Consider the following 18,069-nt stretch of genomic DNA (forward strand, 5'->3'; position numbering starts at 1 on the left):
GTGCAACAATTTGGTTTAAAATGAACAATCACTTTGTGATCTTGGTTTAAAAAGAACAATCAATTTGTCATTTTGGGATTTAAAAGAACTCACACTTTTATCTTGCAAGTGGTAAAAAGAACACGATGCTTTTTCGTTTCAAGAAAACGACTTTATCAATTTTATAATTTCATACAAACAGTTAAAAAAACAACTCACTTTGTGATATTAGCATAAAAAGAATCTTCATGCATGCTTGAAAACTACAAACTCACACTTTGCTATGAAAGAATAAAAAGAACAAGTGTCTTTTGTGAATGGCACACTTGTGCAAATTTATAGAGTGGACCTACTTCTAACACACACTATCCTCTCCCTTGGCTCTCGTGGTCCTAGGTGCAAGAGAAAAGTGTTAGTAACACTCAGGATTTTTCTTTTTTTTTAAGAGAGGTCTGCCAGGGGACACATACACCCTTGGGATGACCTTGAGTGGTAAATCCTTCGAGCCGATATAGAAATCAGGTGAGCTAAAGTTGTAGCCTTAGGTGTATCTCTTCCTACAATGTAACTTGCCAAAAGGACATATGGGCCCCACTGCGAGTTACTAGGCTCTTAAGTGAGTCACTACAGAATGAACTTACATCTAAAGACATCGAACATTACTAGACACCTCTTATTTTAGAAGCCCACTCGTTCTATTGATTGAGGATATTTATAAAAAGTTTAGTGCAAGAGCATAGAAGGTTTTGCTCCCAAGACACTCACCATACATATTTCCTTGAGTAGAAACAAGGATTTTTGAAAAGCTACTTGTAGCTTGATGAAAGTGGTGACTCCCCCATCGTAGGGACGACCTATCTGTTATGCTTGCGCAAGACTTAGTATATCACATCCTTACCTTCCACGGTGAGATACATAAGGTATGTAGTACCAAAGTTAAAGAAATATCAAGTTGTGGGTTGAAAATATCGCAACTGGCCATTACCTTAGGGATAAAAAGTGTTTGAATTGTCTCTGTCTTGTTTCATAATAGTGAAAATTTGGGCCGACTTTAGGCCTATGAACATACACACAATATCAGGGTCAAAAAGTTCATGATTGGGTTGATTTAGACCCACACCTTTTGTGTCATTTTTGAAAAAAAGCAAGAATATGTACTTGTGTGCTTGATGTGTTTTTCTTGTCAAAGGAATCAAACATTTGAAACAAGTTACACCCCAACAATGATCTAATCAAACAAAACAAACATTCTTGAAAAATCCATCAATGCTTCATGTTTGGAAATCTCTCAAATATGCCAAGAAGTCAATTTATTGAAAAACCAAAAAGAAGCAAAGTGAAAAGAAAACCCAAAAGAAAAGAAGCTCCTTGTACAAGAACCACAAGCTTTTGTTGAAACATCGCACTTTCATCCATCGATATCATGATTTTAGTCACGGTTTTACCGACGACTTTGAATTGCTCCATCACACATTCCACAACCCGCAATCACTTATTAGAGATTCCTAGGTTCACATAATCCTCCTACATTTTCTTCCATCTTTCTCACTTCAAAATCATTTCCAAAATCAATCATCAAATTCATAGTCCCTTAGTAAAAATTCCAAGGTTCACATTCATTCCGAAGTTCATAGTCCAAACATAAAAAATCCATTCAACTCTCAACACAAAGAGGTCTTGTCCTTAGTTCTTACGGATATTGCTTATCATACCAATAAAATTACTTTCTAGTTTGTCTCTACATCTAGGATCAATCATCCTAAGGGACATTACTAAGCATCATAGATAGGTTAAAACTAGTTCATGAGTGCATCCTCTCATTACTAGGTAGCTTGGGATTGTAACAACACAAACCTTGCTACACCTCATCTCACAATTGTTAAAACATCAAACAAGCAATTCTAAAGAGGATTTTGTCGATACCCAACCTTTAGTGTAGGAGATCAAATATCCACAAACATTTCAACTCATCATCATCATCATCATAAAATCTTGGAACTATAAGAAGGGATCACCCATCCACTTTTTCATTCATCTCATTCTCAAAACACACTTTAACATGGATGAAACTAGAGCTCAATATCAGAGACGCAAACAAAGTGAAATGCACCCAGAATTGGAAGAAGATGAAGAAATCAATAACCCCTTTCATCATGACAAATTTTTAGGGGGAGAAGGCCCAGATTCTCCCACGAAAGAGGAAATCGATCGAGCAACACATAACCCATGATTTAATAAAATCTTTGATGAGATTCTTAGAGGGAATGCTGATGCTCATTTCCTAAGACTTGCTCGTGAGGGTGCAAAACTCCCTTTAAATTTTGACTTATCACAAATTCGATAAACACTGGAGCAAGCCCAAAACAGTTACCACAATGAGAGAAGACATCAAAATACCCACAATTCTGATGACACCTATCACCAAAGAAACCATCCACCTCCTTCCAAAAAAATGGATATGTTGAGACAACAAATACAATATCTTGCACAACAAGTCAATTCAGGAAGGTCACAAAAACAATACATTCTCGAAGATATTTGTCCCTATCCATTTGATAGGAAAATGATCATGCCTCCTTTCCCACACAATTTTGAAACACCAAAATTTGATAAATACAAAGGGAAAGGAGATCCAAGGGACTATGTGAGAGAATTTTACTCCGCATGCTTAGAGGTGGCATATGATGAAACATATTTAATGCGCCTTTTCCCTCAAACTTTAGGTTGATCGGCCATGCAATGGCTTTCACGCTTGTCTGGAGGAATAAGGACATTTGAGGACCTAGTATAAAAAATTATCACTCATCATTCACATAACATAGAACGTGATGTCTCCATGGCTGATCTATGCAATACAAAAGAAAATAATGGAGTGTTATTCTCAACATTATTACAAAGATGGAGACACCTTTCTAGTCGACGTTCCCTTCCTATTCTCGAAGAACAATTAGTTAAATTTTTTATTTCAAACTTAAATGAGGAAATGAATTTTTACTTAGAAGTCAAATGTTCAAACTCTTTCAAGGACATGATAGCTCAAGGACTTAAAATCGAGAAATCCCTTATCAAGAAGGGACTTGTCAAAATTTACAAGGACAACAAGGATGGTCCACGACTAGCCTACAATAGTGATAAACCCAAATTTTAGTCCAAAAACAAAATATTGTTAATGATGGTGTGGTAGAAGCAAGAACTGTCAAAATTGCCCAACCCATAGTCAAAATTGCAGGACAAACATATAATCGTCACAACCGCAATATCAATCAAGGTCACCCCCCAAACAATCAAACCAATCAACCTTCCAACACATAGCAAGATGCACCTAAAAACAGGTACTCTAGATACAAACCCAATCAAACATATACACCCTTGGGAGAACCTCTTGAAGTGGTATTATGACAACTTCTATCTTCCAATCTTATCACATTGCCTAGAACGTTAGATTATGAGCCTCAGGTTAAACCTCCATGGTGTAGGGATAATGACTATTGTGAATTTCACAAAGGAAAGGGTCATAAGACAAATAATTACCATCGACTAAAGGACACCATTCAAGACCTCATTAATCGAGGTGATATAGAAGTCAATGGTCACAATGCAAAAACTTCCAACACAGATAACACCATGTTAAAAAATCCACTCCCATCATATGAGAAAGGAGGTCCATCCCATCAAGGTAAGAACCAATATAACACAATAGACTATACACATGCAACATATACCTATACTATCAATAATATTTATGATGCCAATGAACAAGTTGCTACCATTAACATCAAAGGTAAAGATCTCACATGCAATGTTGTTACCTACCGCATCAAACTTGTCTTACTAGGAGCACCATCAAAAGCAACATACATGCCCAAACATTATAGTCTTTTTGATCAACTGGATAAAACTCTCGCACTCATTTCCATACTAGAGTTGTTGTGCCTATCACCCTCACACAAAACTATCTTGGACCAAGCTCTCCAAGAAGTGTCAATTCCATCCAACCTAAACATAGATCAATTTCAAGCCATGGTTGGAAGTCTCAAATCATCACCATGACTCACTTTTACTGAGAGTGATAATGTATCTTTTCAGCAACCACAAAATGCCCCTCTACACATTGAGGGATTCATACATCAACATAGAATCAAGCGAGTATTGATTGACAATGGAGCTCCAGGTCTTAACATTTATACCTTGCAAATGATTACAACATTGGGATATTCTGAAGGAGTAGTAGACGCCGAAAAGAAGATCACCATCAAGGCCTATGATGATGTTGAACGTTCCTCAAAAGGGAGCATCACTTTAATAGTAAGGGTGGGACCTGTGGTGAAGGATGAGGTTTTCCAAGTCCTAGACCTCCTTCTTCCATACAATCTCCTATTAGGTAGACCATGGATTGATTCCATGCAAGTAGTACCATCCACTTACCAGCAATGCATCAAATTTCCACATAATGGAGCAGAGATTATGGTGATGCCAACCCATTCGCCTTTTGTAATAATATAAGATATCAACTTGATATCATAGTACCTAGCAAGAGAGAAGCCATCACCTCACCATCCTACATCCACCCAACAAATCTTACCAGTACACTGATCCCTACACCCAAACAAGAGAAGTTGAAAATGAAAGTAAAGGATGAAGGCCCAGAAGAATATAACATTAGCCAACTTTTTTGTATTGACCACCTGCCCCTCTCACCTAGGACTCATGGAAAACCATAAACGTTACTCAAGACCCTTGTTGCGGCTCATACTGGTACACTTATCGGATTCATCCCAGGCAGATCACAAGAACATGAAACTATTAATGAAGACTTGGCAGGATGGATCTACAAAGACCCTTCCGATACAACTAGACAACAAGTCAGGATCCCTACAGAGAGATATGGTAAAGGTTTTAACCTAATGTAAAAGATGGATTATGATGGCCACAGTGCATTAGGATCTGACAATCAAGGTGTACAAGAACCATTACAACCATTGTTACAACCACAGGATACAACTGGACTCGGGTTCAACCCTGGTTTGGGAGGCTCTCCTAAGCTTAAAATTCTAAGCAAACAAAAGAAGATCACTTCTAAGATCACCCCTCTTAGAAGTAGGACAATGTCTATTGCAAATCACCCTACAAAATCGAAAAAACCAAGTCACGCCAATACCTCTCACTCATCGAATGCATAGACATCGAACATGCAAAGGGATGCATAAAGGTCACTTCCAGATTCCCACTTCTATACACTTTAGATATTCAAAAAACATCAATAACTCCGTCAAATAAAACCCCTGCAATAGCTATCGACAAACCTTTCACATTAACAAATATCCCTATAATGTATAGTGGTAGAGTTCTACCAAGTGATTTTGAGATGGATTCACATGAATATGAGTGGGATTCTTCATTTTCACAATCATTTGACGGGGACATTTTTGAGGTTAAGAAAGCTAAAGGAGATGCATTTATTAAAACCTTTTGGGATCTGGATCTTGAAGATGCTTCAAAAAGAAGTGTGTCACCTCCTGGGCCTGATTACGAAGAGGATAATACTAATGATGACCTTGATACCTCCATTTTAACCATAAGTAACACATCATATGAGCTTAACCTAATATATGAGGCCATGCCAATCATCCACCTTGAACTCATTGATTGGAACCAACAAGATCCCCTGTGCCTTGACACTTTCCAAAACAATGAGGTGATAGTTGACTTTCTCGAATTATAGGATAACATACCAATTGGGGATCACAAGGCTGGATTTGCTATTGAATTCAACAGCGCAAATTACTTTGGAGCAAATGCCAAAACTTTCAGCTGCAAAAATGTAACAATAAAAGATGTATCTTCTAGTGAAAACCACATTGTGGTACTTCTAGATCCCAAAAAAGTAAAAACAAAGAGCGCATCCAAAGGTGAAAACCTCTCTAAGGCACCTGAGGATAAAAGGTTTGAGATTCTCCCCTTCAGCACAAATCAAAAGTGATCATCTATTCTTGTGGAGGAAACAAAGGAAATAAATCTGAGAACATCAGAAAGTCCCCGAATCATACACTTAGCTTCTTCATTGACTCTAGAAGAAGATCCTAATTTTGCAGAGTTCTTCAAAAAGTGAGAAATCAATTTTGCATGGTCCTATGCAGACATGCTCGGACTAGATCCAAATCGAGTAATGCATCACTTGATAGTCGTAGAAGGAGCCAAACCAGTAAAATAAAAGCTAAGGAAGATGCATCCTCAGATCACACTCTTCATAAAAGCAGTACTCAAGAAGTTGTTAGACGCTGGTTTCATCAGACCTATTGACTATGTAGAATGGATATCCAACATCATACCAGTAGGAAAATCGACATCCATATCTTTACAGATTTCATAGATTTAAACAAAGCATGTCCTAAGGATGACTTTCCTCTACCCAACATTGATATGATCTTGGACATGCAATGCTATCTCTCATGGATGGGTTTTTAGAATACAACCAGATCAAGATCGCCCCAGAGAATTAACAAAAAACAAATTTTACATGCCCATGGGGTACATACTGTTGGAATGTGATGTCATTCATTCTCAAGAATGCATGAGCTACATATCTACGTGCAATGACTACTATCTTCCACGACATGATGCATACACTAATGGAAGACTATGTGGATTATTTACTTGCTAAAACATTAACAAGAGAGAGTCACCTCATTGTGCTAGACAAAATTTTCACCAGATTGGAACAATATTACGTTCGCCTAAATCCAAAGAAATTTGTCTTTGGAGTGACCTCCGGGAAGCTCTTAGGATACATTGTTTTGAACAAGTGCATTGAGGTTGATCTTGCAAAAGTTAAAACAATCATGGAGATGCCACCTCCTAAGAACATCAGCTAGTTAAGAATATTGCAAGGGAGGCTACAGTCAATCCATCAGTTCATTGCACAATTGATTGATAAATGTCATCCCTTCATGCATCTACTACATAAGAATGTTTATTTCCAATGGGAAGAGAATTGCCAGCAAACGTTCCAGCAGCTAAAGGACTACCTGATGGCACCACCATTGCTAACACCACCATCTCCAGATAGGCCATTATTGTTATATATATATCAGCTACAACTACGTCCTTAGGGGTATTACTAGCACAACATAATGCAGAAGGAAAAGAATGTGTAGTGTACTACATTTCTAGAACACTAGTAGGGTATGAGCTCAATTATACCCCTATTGAAAGAGCTTGTTTCGCAGTGATTTTAGCAGCAACAAAACTGAGACATTACATGCTGACACACAAGATACAACTCATTGCCAAGATAGATCCACTCAAGTACCTACTTAGTAAAGCATCACTAACAGGTCGCTTAGCTAAATGGGTTATGATCCTTAGTGAGTTCGATATTGAGTATGTAGATTGAAAGGCAATCAAAGGGCAAGTCATTACAAATCAGTTGGTTGAAGCACCACTCATAGGAGAACATCCACTCATCTCAAATTTTCCAAATGAGGAAATATTCACAATCATGTTAGCACAACACTGGAAGCTATATTTTGATGGGTCATACACTAGGCATGGTTCTAGAGCTGGTATTCTTTTTATCACACCTCAAGGTGATAGCATCCCAAAGTCATACAGGCTCACATTCCCATGCATAAACAACATAGCAAAATATGAGGCCTTAATCATAGGACTCTAGATGGCAATACAATGGAACTTGAAGGAGCTACAAGTTTATGGCGATTCACAATTGGTCATCCGACATGTTAATGATGAATTCCAAACTAAGGACGATAAGCTCATGCCTTACAAGAAAATGGTTGACACTTTCAAGAAATTATTCATAGCTATCATCTTTAATCAAATTCCTCGAGAACAAAACAGAGCTGCATATGCAATGGCTACAATAGCCTCTCTTCTTGATCTTCCACATAACTCAATACGCTAGAAGTTCTTAGTAGAACAACTTTGGATCCCTGCTTATGATATCCCATAATCTAAGATAGTTTTTCACCTCATCGATCTTGATTCTCCATGGTATGGTGAGTTTTACGCTTACCTATGCGACCAAATCCTTCCACCAAACCAATCAAACAACCAACCAAAAACCTTCATACGCCAATCCGCCCGATACACCATCATTACTGAAACCCTATACCGACGAGGTCTTGGTGGTACTCTCCTCCGATGTTTAGAGAAAGGTGAGGTGACCATGACTTTAGAAGAAGTACATGAAGGCATCTGTGGGGTTCATTCAAGTGGCCCTTCATTAGCTAAAAAGATCATGCGAGCAGGATACTATTGGCCCTCTATGGAAAAAAACTCCTACTACTTTGTCAGAAAGTGAAAGAAGTGCCAAGTACATGAAGATTTGATACATGCACCAGCGCAGGAATTGCAACCCATCACAACACCATGTCCCTTTTGTCAGTGGGGATTAGACCCTGTGGGTAAAATCCATCCATCTTCATCCAATGGTCGCAAATTCATCATTACCACCACTAAATACTTCACTAAGTGGATCAAATCCATTCCACTTACCCAAGTAACCGACAAATAGATTGCTTCATTCATTCTCAATTACATCATCTGTCAGTATGGTGTACCCATGTCCATCATCATAGATAACAGGCTTCCCTTCAAAAATCAGGATGTCCATGAACTCTGTGACAAGTTTCATATCCAACGTCATTTCTCCACCTCATATTACCCAAAATGAAATGGTCAAGAAGAAGCCTCAAACAAGAACATATTGAGGATCCTAAAGAAGATAGTCAATGATGTTGGTCGAGATTGGAACATTCATCTGAATCCAACACTATGGGCATATCAAACTAGCATTTGAACCCCTACAAGTGCAACCCCATACTCACTTGTATATGGAGCAGAGGCTATCTTGCCTATTGAGGTGGAATTACCATCCCTACGGGTTTCCTTGCACAATTTGATTAATAATGAAGAGTATTGAGTCTCACGTCTTCAGGACTTGGAACTGCTTGATGAGAAGCACAAGGCTACCTACAATCACCTAAAAACATATCAGCAACACATGAGCAGAAGCTACAATCATAGGGTCAAACCTCACACATTCGAGGTAGGAGATCTTGTTCTTAGAGAGAATCCTCGCAATCAACCAAATAGAGAACACCGGGGCAAATTTGAATCCAATTCCAGCTGGGTCCATATGTCATCACTGCAGTCTTTGGGTCTGGGGCATATCAGTTAGCAACTTGAGAAGGGGAACCACTGGCAGATCCAATCAACAACATGCATCTATAAAAGTTCCATACATAAGCTATGGAGAGCATCAGGGTCATAAAATTTTAGAAAATACCAAAAGCATTTAGAAAAAGTCCTAAAAAAAGTAAAAAAATTAAAAAATCAAGAAAATAGTAAAGAAAAATCATTCATCCAAACGTCGAAAACCACTCCGATGGCGCCTTGGATAAGTATGGCAGTGAAAAATTGGCAAGCAGGTGCCATTCGTAAAGGCTTTGGCTCCATTGTTTTTTTAGACTTGTTGCGATCACATCCATTGCATCCATTCATACATCATTTGTATCATGGCTTGTTATTGATTTGCAATCAGGGTTATTGCCTCATGTGTCCCGCATCATGCTTTCACACCGACACCTAATCGGGGGTAACTTTGTTAACCTAATGATGGGAGTGGATTCTAAATATTGGGGATTAACCGAGTTACTCATTTGGAAATTTTTCTTAGATATAACCAAAAAAAAATTGAAAAATGTCTTGAAATAATCCAAAAAATTCAAAAAATGTCATAAAATATAACAAAAAACATTTGTAAAAACTCAACAAAATATCAAAAACATTGGAAAAAATTGTACATAACTAGAAAATCCAAAAACATCACAAAAACCAATCAAAAACATTGCAATAAACTGATTCTAGTTCACACAAACATTTGATCAAATGCGAAAACAAACTGAGCCTACAAATCAAATACTCAAACAAGACAAACTATCAAGTAGTCTGCAAACGGTCAAATGCCTAAGCTAAACATCAAACAACTGTCTTAACAAGGATGCATCCTTCCTTACAACAAGACATGATGACACTTCTTTTGGCAAGAAGATTCTTTGGTTGTTCGACTTTTGATAATGCTTTTGTCTTTTATTGATTTCATAATGTTCCTATGTCACTCAAGGATATCCACAAGTGATTAGAGTAGCGAGGATGGTTCATGGTATCTTTTCTTTGTTTTCTATTTGCGGATTGTTCCAATGAAGCTCTAGGGCAAATACTTATGGTGTCTACGTGGGAAGTTCACTAAGCTATGAGATCCTATGCAAAAATACAAAGTCATATATCACTATGGCTTATTGAATACAACGTATACCTCGACCATCAATATGTGAACCAGAATGGAGGGGAATATTCCTTGTCTATAATAGGTGTAACGCTCAACCTTGGTTTCCAATATCTTGGTCAATATCAGAACATATCCTACCGTTGCATTTCATCCATCCATCAATCCATATCGTTGCATGTCATTCATACATAGCTACCCCCCCCCTCCCCTCACCCTCCATATCCAGGTCATCATCACCACATAACCTGCATCATTATCAATCTCCTCGATCAAGCTATGTAGCCCTCTATCATCTAGGTCATCTTGTAGCCAACCACAAGTTGTTGTGTCTACCTTTTAAACCCAACTATCAATTGGTCAACCAATCAACCACAATCCAAACAGACAATTACATCAATTGTCTAAGTCTCAACGGGTAATTTCACTCAGATACCTTGACTTCATCGAGCAATTCAATCAATTGTCTAAGTCTCAATAGGTCACTTCGATTCAATTACCTAGACTTTATCCTGTTCGAGCGACCAACTAACATCAACTATCACACTTTGACTAAAACCGGGGCAATTCAACTACTTGCTCTGGATTGCACCCATTATATTGATCAATTGCACAACATAAATCAAAAGCATCACAACATTGCATTTGCATAGTATCTCCTGCATGAGCTAAGGGTACACACTGACTTATCATTCCCCTTTTCCGCTCACCATCACTTCACCCTATCACCACCTCCTTCTGCCTTGCGATGATGACCTAATCCTCTATTATGAATACGCATATTCCCATCAATCTAAGGTTTTCCCATCAATCTGAATTTACCTAGACTTACGTGCATAATCCAAGCACCTATCCACAATGTGTAAACCAAATCCAAGAATAGATCCTCTTCACTAGCGTCTCTCCCAATCAATTTAATCTATTGCCTATCATCACTCTATCCTATCATTAGTGCCCATCAGGATGAATCCTTCCCATGATTGGCAACTGATCCAAATCCATGTTCTACTCTTGGCAAGAGATTTTTGTTGACCACACGAGTCGTTTGCTTGAATGATATTTTCGCTTTGATTTTATTTTGTGTCTTATGACTATACCTCTTCATGGCTGCCTTGATCATTTTATACCTTGGTATGTATGGGTTGGTGTACATTAGGGCATAGTTTTTGTGCAATGGCGTGTTTGCAGTCTCTCTTGTATGATCCAACAAGTCTCACATTTACCCATCACGGGGTGTTTGCGAACTTGTGTACATTGAGATAACCTATTGTTTGCGAGTCTAGTCCATGCATTGGATATTCATTACATTCTGATTCCTATAATCAGTAATGTTGACAATCCTTTGCGAAATCAAACCTAGGATTGCTCTCTACATAATGCATAACAACAATCCCATCCTTTTCACCACATTCCATTTAACCCATCATATCCTCTTTCATTCCATAATCATTTCATTCATCTTAGCATATCCCTTTTCACCTAAGGCTTCGGTTTATTCACCTTTCTTATCCCTCCCTTTTCCCTTTCATTCTCTATTATGATCCATTTCAAGAGCACACCCGTGTTCTTAACCCGCATGTCCTCTCGAGGGGGCATACCATGACTTCCTTGTCATCCTTCCTCAACCCACTAGTGACTGGGGCATCATGCTACTTGTCCGTATTGTTTTCTATCCACTAGATTTTATTCTTCTTTGACATAACATCACTTCATGATGCTATATCAAAGAGGGGCAAATGTAGACACATAAAATTGACTAAATTAATATTTAATTAATTATGTCTTTATCGCATGATTAATTTAATTAAACATATTAACCTACCATTACCTTTAAATTAATTAAATTATATTTAATTAATATCCCCTTTCTACTTTTTCCAAATATTGATTTATTTCAATAAATCAAACTCACCTTTATGGAACATTCCATTTTTTATCCCTAATCCTAATTAGCTAAATTAATCCATAATTAATTAGGCTAACTTAGTGATTCCTACAAACCTATCATCTAATCCCCTCATTATCCTAATTAATCCAAAGCCTAACCAATGTTGGTATTTATTCAAATTAAAAATACTACACATCTACCTAAACCCACATGTGACTCCACATGTGACTCACAAGTCACTTCACATGTCCACATCTCCTTTGACCAAGGGGTTCTCACACATGTGTGAGGATGCTCTTCCCCATAGAGCCACCCTACTCTTTCCCCTTTTGGCCTGTGTGTCACAAACTCTCTTCCACTAGCCCTTACACCTTTCCACAAGTGTTTCCACTTGTCACCTCTTGGATATCCCAAGATTTGCTCATATATGTGTGAGCACACTTACCCTTGCACCCACTTCTCCTTGTGACAAGGCTAAGCCTTCAAACCTGGAACCACATTCCCTTTCAATCTTAGCCCTTGATCAATCTTCAATCTTGACCGTCCGTTTCCAAGCCTCCAACTCTATAAATTGAGCCTTTATCCATAAATCAATCATCCACTTTTGATACATCCTCATGCTCGCCTCATATCCACACTTATTATCATATCATTATGCTGCCCTTTTAGTTGCATCCACTTTTCATCATAGCACAATCATAATGCCCATTTTGATTTATCATATCTACATCCATCATTTTAGTTTGTTATGCTAGTTGAGAGCATTCCACACTTAACCCTACTCAATCTCCCACTCTTCATTTGACAACCTTGAAACAATGCGGTTCGTGGAGACGAGGAGGACAAGGAAGACCGAAATGGTGTAGGGAGCATCATGAGTGAAGTCTTTCTTTATGTTCATGTTTCTCATTTATGTTTTTTCATACTTTCTTGATATCATGCTTGAAATGGTTTTGGTTTGTTTATATATTGACTAACTTTGCTAACTATTTTATGCTGATACAATAAAAACTATATAATTAATTTAGATACATTTATAAAAAAAAATATATAATTAATATACATATGCCATTTCATTAAAAAAAATGCTAATTAAAATGTTGAAAACCTTACCAACATAATCATGACTATGTTATGGCGACAACTGGACTGTTTGCGGAAAAGTACGACCAGTGCCTGAAAAAGCACAAATTAGAATGACATTATGATTTTACCCTCGGTTTCCACACCTAATACATATAAAGGGAAGGAAACCACAAAGATATATACCCATAGCAGTGTTTTCCTGTCATTTTGGTTCTCTCTGTTATGATCCATTTCAAGCTCGATCAGTGTATTCCTTCCTGCCGAAAATCCTCAAATAAGTATGTAGAATAACGCAACATCAACTTATTTGTGGCCCAAGTATGCATGCGTATTCAAGATAGAGCTGTAATCCTAATATTTTTCTAGCAGATGACTTGAGAGCAGGTTACATGCATACCGTCTGGAAGTTCAGATATTCTTTGCAGTAATAATATGGTCGCAGACATTGATTCAGTGTTGTGCTGGTGGCAAGAATCTAAAAGATCTGTGGCCGCCTCCACAATGATTCCTTGACATACACAGAGAAAATCTACAGCAAAAAACACTAATATCACTCTGCTAAATACAGAAAAATTAAACATACTGAGAAGCATCGAGCAATCCATTAGCGCATGTTTTTGTATGTAGCGTGTAAAGACACCCATTATATCACCTTTACTCTGCATCAGTGCCGTTAGCTCTGGTAGATCTCTATCCCTCTGCAACAAATCTCTGCAAAGCAACAAAAGAATGTAGAGGATTAGAAATAGATCAACGGCTATGCAGCCCTTACGTTAAACCATCCCATACAGACCTTAACATATATCATCTGATTGCATAATAAAACAGATATCTTGTCTCGACATTATAAGCAAACAACTGGAGAATTTTATCAGAAGATCGGATTCCAGATATGATAAGAGTCTTATATCTGAAAAGAACTCCATTCATCAATGATTTATCAATACGCTGCAACATTAAGTAAATAATGGAAAAATAAAAACTGCGATGATCTGTAAGGACGCTTTGGTTCTAAGTTGCTAATAAACAGTTTCAAATTACATGACTTCAAATTTTCAGAGGAATACCAAATAAATGCAGGGTCTCAATAAGCAAAGTGGGCCCTTACCTTACGGACCCTAGAATGGAAGCACTACTGAATATAAGCTTACGAATCCGGTACTTCAGACTTTCGAATTCCACTTTCTTATTTTCATACTCGAATTCCAAGCCTGCGTACATGTCTGCTGATTCCTGAAAAAAAACTTATATTATCTGAACGGACATTTAAAAATTAATCAATTTTCTCCTGTAAACGGAGGAATAAGTAAAGGCATTTTCCCTAGCAAATGACTAAAGCCCCTAACAAGTTAACCAAGACATAGACAGATGGACTTGGATCTTGACTAGATGATCTAAAATAGAACCGTGGAAATCGAACTTTCTTCCCTTGGTCACTGCTGTAGCCCAGTTCATCCTAGCGCAGGGCAAGTTAGGTTCGCTGAAAATAATCACTCAATATAACCCAATATAGAGATTTTTCTCTTAGCATAAATCTTAGTTAAAAGCAGTCTTCATAGAAAAAATTACTCACTTCCAACATTAGCTGCAAATCTTTTTGTGATTCCATCTGTCTCTTAAAATTAAGCTGCTGCTCTTCAATAATTTTCTTCTGCTTCACTGCCTGCAAAGTTAGAGGAATTGATAATTGGAAATTTTTGAAATTGAAATTATCATGAACGTTCACAAATAATTAACAAAGATAATTTAGCAAAGACAACTCATTGACTATAAAGTCTAGTAAACATCATCATAACGTTTTTAAAACTCAAATACATTAAAGTTTTAGTTGAATTCTTTTAATTTTAAAGAGCATCCCAATGCTCTGGTCCGTTGAAGATAAAATCAATAAAATCTAACCAAATTCCACATAGTTTAGAAAGTTTTTGCAAGTCCCAAGAAATATTAAGAGACTTCTTGGTGTGCAGTTCATTTTATTTTCTGCTGAGGAAATCTGTTACTTTGCTGGCAGCCTGTTCTAAACAGGTGGCTTCAAAATAACAAAGGTAAAATCAAATGCATTCAAGCAAGGAGTCAAATGGGAACTGTAGACCTGTTTCAGTTCACTGTCGAGAGTTACTGTTAGCGCAGTTACCAGCTTTATAAGATTATTGTTAGAGTTTTATAGTTTTATCTATTTATTTATATATAACTATGTTGATAAATAGAACACACCTTGATTCTTCTTTTATCTGTATTCTATCCTCTATTTTTCTGTAGTATAATATCTCTGTTTTTTAATAATGAATTAGAGCTACCCTATTAAAGTCTATTTGGTGTTTGTTTGAGGCTTTGTTTGAGGAGAGCCTCCATCCCGTAAAAATGAGTCTTTTCTACTGATATGTTCTTTGTGTCCTTTCTAGTGTGAGAGAAAAGATTTCCAATGCCGTTCTATAGCTGTTAGCAATAAATACTGATACTTTGATAAAAGCGAATGGATTGTGCGGAAAATAATAAAGTTGTTGCGAAGAAATAGATCCCAGGTTGAAAAGGGATCCACCACCAAAGGAAGCTGCCACCAAAGGAAGTTGTCAACAAGGTAGGTAGTGTGTACTCTCAGCATGTAAGCGGCTCACCACCATCTGTTTCCATGGATATAGGACTGATGGGGAATGCAAGCTTAAATCTGTTCAAAGATGCATTGTTAGTCTTGCCCTATGTCTTGAGGTACCTATGTGCTCCAGCCAACGAGCAAGACCAACGTTCTTCAAATTGAACATTGAAGGAGAGATCAAGTGTCTCTTTTTTAATAGACCTCTGTTTTTTGGTAGTGTTTTGTGTACTGTTTAAATTTTTATTTGAAGCTTCTTGGAAGTTTTTTATTTTTGGTGGTGTCAAATGAGGTTTGTAGAAGAACCATCAGATGATAGTGATGATGATTTCATTGAAGATGGGGTATTTATTCTATTTGAAGAAGCCATCACTTCAAAGATAGAGAGATGTAGTAGAAAATAGTTAGATGTTCAATAGTCTTAAGTGCTTGTGGATCAGAAAAAAACTATACCTCATTAAAATTATGAGATCTACATGTGAGGATTGGTGTCCGATAGTTCAAGGAAGATCCAAAATCTGAAAGTTCAACATCATATCTTTATGAGAGTGATGAGACACTTAATGTGCAAATGATGTCCAATGATGTTAGAATCTTGAATGATAGCTACATGATTATACTTGTAATTAGGGAACAACTTGAAGAAATCTTATTGTTCCAAAAACTGTTTTCAAATGATAGTTTCTACATAATATACTATTTTGTTGTTGGTTTGTAATATATTGAAATATATTAAGAGATAATCAAAATTCAGTTATTCAGTAAGAGAGATTTAGCCATAGCTGAATTATACATGTGTTGTTTATGTGTAAAAAGAGTTTGCATACGAGTCAAATGAGAACTGTAGACTTATTCCAATTCACTATCAAGAGTTAATGTTAGCTGTCAATAAGCTATAGTTTGCTGTCAAAACAGTTGCCAGCTTTATAAGATTATTTTTAGAGTTTTATCTATCTATTTATATGTAATTGTGTTGATGAATAAAACATACATTAAATTCTTCTTTTCTCTATATTAATTTTTTCTGTTCTATTCTCTATTTTTTCTATAATATAATATCTCTTTTTTAATATTTTTCACTTAAACTTGCCTATATACAATAACTGTGATGAAGATTTACTGAATTTTTTTTGGATATTATATGATATTTTAGAGTTCAGAGGCCACTTCCAACACTGTTATTTCTCAAGCAATGAACCAGGTTCACTAATACAGGGTTTGCCTTGAGTGATTATGCCTCTTTCCTTTAAATGTCTAAAAGTAAACGAAAACTGTAAAGTGGGACTAAAAGAAGTCAAAAAGCCTAATAAATTTAAGGGAAATTCACTCATTTTTTCTCTCATTTCAATAATATCTTACCTATATTTATATATATGGTGAAATAATTATATCAAACCATAAATGAAAACCGGGAACTGAAGCCCAAATGAGCTAAGAAGCTCCCTAGATTCAAGTGAATGTCCCTATCATTTTACAGTTTTCTTTATTTAACTTCTATTTTAAAAGGATTTAAATAGTTAAAACGATTCAGCTAGCTTTGAAGTAAAACTGTGAAATGAGGGTAAAATGAGATTCGTTGCTCAATAATTCAGGTATATGTCCCCCTTGTTTCACTGTTACTGCAGCTAGATTTAAATATGTAAAACAATTACGCTACATTTTAAAGGAAAATTTAAACTGAGGCTGACATGAGCGGAGACAACTAATTTTAATTAAAAAATTCTCTGTTATACTGCCGTTTTCCTTTTTCACAGTTATTTTCTCTAGAATTAATTATTCCAAATGATTAAGCTAAGCTTTGCAGGAATACTGTCGGACTAAAATGAGCCAAGAAGTCGACTAAAAACAGGTTAATTTCTCTGTTAATTTATTGTTTTCCCTTTTCGATTTAATTATTTGAAAGATCTCAAATAACAAACACGAGCTTTAAAAGGAAAACTGAAAGATATTCAAATAAGCTAAGCAGCTTACTGTATTAAATAATCCTCTCTTTACTTAAACCGAACTTTAAGATCTCAAATAACTAATTTAAGTTTTAGAGGAAAACTCAGATCTAGATCGAAACGAGCTAACAGTACATTAAATTTGGATAAATTTATCTTTCAGTTTAGGTTGATTAACCTTCACGCAACTGATCCATGAATATAATTGCAAATTTATCTTTTATTTAACTGCGTTCCTCTATTTCATTATTATCTTAACTTTAGCTTGAATATCGTC

At 36.6% G+C, this 18,069-nt stretch overlaps 1 protein-coding gene across 1 annotated transcript in view; it reads right to left on the reverse strand.

The window, feature by feature from the left end:
- The window catches only part of LOC131072025 (uncharacterized), a 52,905-nt gene that overhangs the window by 33,970 nt on the left and 866 nt on the right, over positions 1-18,069 (reverse strand). Inside the window, exons 4-9 of the mRNA XM_059211677.1 lie at positions 14,833-14,922; positions 14,368-14,492; positions 13,912-13,970; positions 13,657-13,788; positions 13,443-13,516; positions 13,287-13,349 (exon numbers count right to left, since the gene is read on the reverse strand). Of these exons, the coding sequence (XP_059067660.1) occupies positions 13,287-13,349; positions 13,443-13,516; positions 13,657-13,788; positions 13,912-13,970; positions 14,368-14,492; positions 14,833-14,922 (543 nt within the window). The remainder of the gene's footprint in view (positions 1-13,286; positions 13,350-13,442; positions 13,517-13,656; positions 13,789-13,911; positions 13,971-14,367; positions 14,493-14,832; positions 14,923-18,069) is intronic.

The sequence above is a fragment of the Cryptomeria japonica genome, chromosome 9 (assembly GCF_030272615.1).
Source record: "Cryptomeria japonica chromosome 9, Sugi_1.0, whole genome shotgun sequence".
Taxonomy (NCBI): Eukaryota; Viridiplantae; Streptophyta; class Pinopsida; order Cupressales; family Cupressaceae; genus Cryptomeria; species Cryptomeria japonica.